The sequence below is a fragment of the Frankliniella occidentalis genome, unplaced genomic scaffold (genome assembly GCF_000697945.3).
Source record: "Frankliniella occidentalis isolate FOCC.00 unplaced genomic scaffold, Focc_3.1 Scaffold3253, whole genome shotgun sequence".
Classification (NCBI taxonomy): Eukaryota; Metazoa; Arthropoda; class Insecta; order Thysanoptera; family Thripidae; genus Frankliniella; species Frankliniella occidentalis.
Genome location: NW_026270317.1, coordinates 1 through 4,936, shown reverse-complemented (window position 1 = coordinate 4,936; position 4,936 = coordinate 1). Strand labels below are relative to the sequence as shown.

General features: G+C 59.4%; 1 protein-coding gene across 3 annotated transcripts; it reads left to right on the top strand.

Moving 5' to 3' along the window:
• Positions 1-314: 314 nt before the first annotated feature.
• LOC113215172 (gamma-aminobutyric acid type B receptor subunit 1) lies at positions 315-4,806 on the top strand (the record flags this gene model as incomplete). 3 transcript variants are annotated; one of them, XM_052276508.1, is given in 11 exon segments in its annotated part: positions 315-495; positions 1,379-1,537; positions 1,610-1,708; positions 1,813-1,947; positions 2,022-2,409; positions 2,505-2,653; positions 2,744-2,873; positions 2,998-3,267; positions 3,521-3,912; positions 4,071-4,532; positions 4,672-4,806. In XM_052276508.1, coding segments are annotated over 11 exon segments (2,379 nt in total), but the record flags the coding sequence as incomplete, so codon positions are not given.
• Between the last annotated feature and the right edge of the window lie 130 nt (positions 4,807-4,936).

Genomic DNA, 4,936 nt, shown 5'->3' with positions numbered 1-4,936 from the left:
GGGGGGGGAACGCGAGTTTTGGGGACTCGTTTTCTCTCTAGAGCTAGTTGAAAAGATAATGAGTGAATCAGCGATTGGTTAGTTGGCAGTATTCTACGGTTTGGGTGATTGGCTCATCATCCAACTTGATGAGGGACATTAACGCCATGTTCTGCATCATACATTCGTGCGAACTGACCCAGGTCGAATTATGCCTTGGGTTATAATTTTGACGTCCCGGGGAGGGGGCGCTCCAGTGCTCCAGGGGGAGGGAAGGGGGTGGGGCCGGGGGCGAGGCCCCCGCCGCACGGTGAGCCGCACGGTGCCGAGGCTGAGTCGAGCGCGGTCCGAGGGGCGAGGCGGTCGCGTCGGCCCGAGTGCGGGCGACAGGACGACGATGAGGCCGCCGTGGCGCGGGCCGAGGCCGCGGTGTCCGAGGAGGCAAAGGCCGTTCTGATGGTGGCGATCTTCTGCGGAGAGGCCGGCGGGGGCGGCCGGGGTGCGGCCAGTCATCGGGTGAGTACCAGCCCCATGAACACCTCGGGAGAGTAGGGGTTCTTTTCCAGAGGGAGGACGGCGGAATGGGGGGGAGGGGGGGAGGAGGAGGTGGCCTGATCGATACGCGCCGCCCGCCCACCGCGCCCCCTGGCGCCGTGACCTCGCGGGGGCCTAACCTCGCGGGGGCCGTGCCGTGGTGAGCCGCGCCGGCCGGGCGAGAGAGCAGGGGTCGCAGCATCCCGCCCGGACCACACCCCCGCGGTGGCCCTCCACCAGCGCCGCCGAGCGGTAGCCCCTTAGACTAACGAGAACTGAAGTGAAACTGTAGGAAGCACCCCCGTGCACGTAGAGGTTTAGGGGGGCTGGCGGGGTGGGCGATGGCGAACATGTGCGTGTCCTTGCGGCGTACTTCTCGCGTGGTCGGTGACACGGTGGCGCGACACGGGACGTCGGCACACGCCGCTGCTTGCGTCGCAGAGGAGGGCGCAGCGGAGTGAGACAAGATGGCCGCCATGCTCCGGGTAGGGCACGACGGTGACACCTGGAAGGTAGGCAATTCCTGGCGAGCGGCGCACGCGTGCTCGACAGGCCCGCCTACGCCGCAGGCGCTCTCCCGGCCGGACATGGCGCCCGGGCGGTAGGCAATCCTCGGGGAGCAGCGCACGCGTGCTCGACAGGCCTGCCTACGCTGCAGGCGCTCTCCCGGCCGGTCATGGCGCCCGGGCGGTAGGCAATCCTCAGGGAGCGGCGCACGCGTGCTCGACAGGCGCTCTCCCGGCCGGTCATGGCGCCCGGGCGGTAGGCAATCCTCGGGAGCAGCGCACGCGTGCTCGACAGGCCTGCCTACGCTGCAGGCGCTCTCAGTCGGCCGTTGCTCAGTTTTGCTCTTCTTCGCCAACAGCGCTGGGCGCCGGCGCCGCTGCCGCCGCTGCCCCTGTTGCTGCTGCTGCTGATCTTGGGGGCGGGGCCGGCGGCGCTGGCCGACCAGGATGACGACAACGTGCTGCACATCGGGGGGATCTTCCCCATCGGGGGCGAAGGTGGTTGGCAGGGGGGTCAGGTGAGACGAGTTATCTGCACTTTAAATAGCGAATGAAGAGTACATTTCACTCACGGTGTTGCTTGTCGCCAGGCGTGTGAGCCCGCTGCCAACCTCGCCCTCGAGGACGTCAACAACCGGCGTGACCTCTTGCCAGGATTTAAGCTTAAGCTTCACTGGAATGACAGCGAGGTAAGTCGTTGTCGGTTGTGGCGTTTTCAATTCTCTTTTAAAAAAATAAAAATGTCAATAGAACAATAAGTGCGGTAGTGGCTAACTCGTGTATTTGGTTTCAGTGCGAGCCGGGCCTGGGTGCCTCCGTCATGTACAACCTGGTCTACAACATGCCCCAGAAGCTGATGTTGCTGGCGGGCTGCTCCACGGTCTGCACCACCGTGGCGGAGGCGGCCAAGATGTGGAACCTAGTTGTGGTGAGCCAAACTTACAAAGGTCATCGCAGGGGGCGTGTCGAAGCTCGTGATTTAACAGAGGTGTGTGTTGCCAGCTCTGCTACGGGGCCAGCTCGCCCGCGCTGTCGGACCGCAACCGCTTCCCGACGCTGTTCCGAACGCACCCCTCGGCCACGGTGCACAACCCGACGCGCATCAAGCTCATGGAGAAGTTCGGCTGGTCGCGCGTCGCCATCCTGCAGCAGGCCGAGGAGGTGTTCATCTCGACGGTGGAGGACCTGGAGACGCGCTGCAAGCTGGCCAACATCGAGATCGTCACGCGCCAGAGCTTCCTCAGCGAGCCGGCCGACGCGGTGCGCAACCTGCGCCGCCAGGACGCCAGGATCATCGTGGGGCTCTTCTACGTGGTGGCGGCGCGCCGCGTCCTCTGCGAGGTCTACAAGCAGGGTCTCTACGGCAAGCAATACGTCTGGTTCTTCATAGGTAAGTCCTAAGTCCTTGAAATGGTTTGGCTGATTCGTGAGAAAGAAAACAAAGTCGGAATCGTTTATATGGAGACGCCTCGCAATTCCTTTTAGGCTGGTACGAAGACAATTGGTTCGAGCAGAACCTGGAAAAGGAGTCCATCGACTGCACCGTGGAGCAGATGCGCATGGCGGCCGAGGGCCATCTCACCACCGAGGCGCTCATGTGGAACCAGAACAAGGAGGCCACCATCTCCGGCATGGTGAGGAGCTTGACACCGTTTGACACCTTCGTTGATGTCATTTAGATGCTCTAAAGCACAATCACAACTACCCCGTCTCTATGTTCGCAGACATCGGAGGACTTCCGTCTCCGGCTCAATGACGCCCTGAGCGAGAAGTACGACATCAAGCACAAGCGCTATCCAGAGGGTTACCAGGAGGCCCCGCTCGCCTACGACGCCGTCTGGTCCGTCGCGCTCGGTGAGTCCTCTACCGACACCCTTTGAATTTAACTGAGAACGGCCCTATTAAATCACTTGGAGGGAAAGACGCGGGGGAGTGTGTGTCTCACCGATTTGACCGGCCGCTCTGCCTCATCCGACAGCCTTCAACAAGACCATGAGCAAGTTGCTGAAGCACGGGAAAACCCTCAAGAACTTCACGTACAACAACAAGGAGATCGCAGACGAGATCTACAGTGCCATGAACTCGACGCAGTTCCTGGGGGTATCGGGCATCGTGGCCTTCAGCTCGCAGGGCGACCGTATCGCGCTCACCCAGATCGAACAGGTCATAAACGGCACCTACGTCAAGCTGGGCTACTACGACACGCAGGCCGACAACCTCACCTGGATGAACCGAGAGCGTTGGATAGGTGAGTGGCGTGGTAGCACTAAGTAAGAGGGGTACTTCACTCAAAAGAAATCAAGGGAAAGCTTCAAAAAATCCGGAGAAATCAAGATGAAATCAATTTAAAAATAAGGAAAATCAGGATAGTCGGAAAATCACACAAAGCCAAATTAGGGAAATTCAAGAAAAGTCAGAAAAATGTGTAAATGCCTGAATAGTGAAATACCCCTCGACTGGATACCAGAATCACGCAGAACCCGTTATTGCCCTGCCCACAGGAGGCAAGGTGCCGCAGGACCGCACCATCGTGCGGCGGGTGCTGCGCACCTTGTCCCTGCCGCTCTTCATGTGCATGTGGAGCGTCTCCAGCCTGGGCATCGTGGGCGCCATCGGGCTCATCATCTTCAACATCTGGCACCGCCACCGGCGCGTCATCCAGTCCTCGCACCCGGTCTGCAACACCATCATGCTGGTGGGCGTCATCACCTGCCTGTGGAGCGTGTTCCTGCTCGGGCTGGACGGCCAGTTCGTCTCGCCCGGCGTGTACCCGCTCGTCTGCCAGGCGCGCGTCTGGCTCCTCTCCATCGGCTTCACCCTCGCCTACGGCGCCATGTTCAGCAAGGTGTGGCGCGTCCACAGGCTCACCACCCACAACAAGCCCGACACCAAGGTGGGTCATCACGTATCAAACATTTTAGCGCATGCCTTTACATAAATTTAGATTAAGTGTCAGTTTGACAGGGGTTAGTCCTTTACTCGGGTGTCTCGGGACTCACCTACCTCGAAATGATGAAAGACTTATGCCATGTTCCTGTTGTTTCGTTGCAGAAGATCGAGCCGTGGAAGCTGTACACGATGGTCACGGGGCTGCTTCTCATCGACCTGGTGCTGCTCATGACCTGGCAGCTGTACGACCCGCTGCAGCGCCGCATCGAGACCTTCCCGCTCGAGGAGCCCACCAACACGGACGACGACGTCAAGATCCGGCCCGAGCTGGAGCACTGCGAGAGCGAGAAGCACACGGTGTGGCTGGGCGTCATCTACGGCTACAAGGGCGTGGTGCTGGTGTTCGGCCTCTTCCTCGCCTACGAGACCCGCTCCATCAAGGTGAAGCAGATCAACGACTCTCGCTACGTGGGCATGTCCATCTACAACGTGGTGGTGCTGTGCCTCATCACGGCCCCCGTCACCCTGGTCATCGCCTCCCAGCAGGACGCCGTGTTCGCCTTCGTCGCCCTTGCCGTCATCTTCTGCTGTTTCCTCTCGATGGCGCTCATATTCGTTCCAAAGGTAAGCAGAACATTCAAAATATCCAACACTGAATCAACATGTTTTTGCATAAATTTTAATTTACCAGCTATTTTCATTTACAACTTATTTTACAATTTCCACATTCCCCTTTCTGGGACCTCTTCGCCCTCCTGCTCAGGTGATCGAGGTCATCCGGCACCCCAGCGACCACGCCGAGTCCAAGTACAACCCGGACGTCGGCTCGAAGGAGGACGAGGAGAAGTACCGCAAGATTGTACAGGAGAACTCGGAGCTGCAGCGGCTCATCGCCGAGGTGCGTATACATAGCACTGCGTGGCGGGGCCGAGATCAGTAGACACCCTCCAAAAAAATCAGAAAAGAGACAGTAAAAGTGGCAAATTCTGAGGAAAATCAAGATAAAATCAAGGGAAAACCAGAAAAAA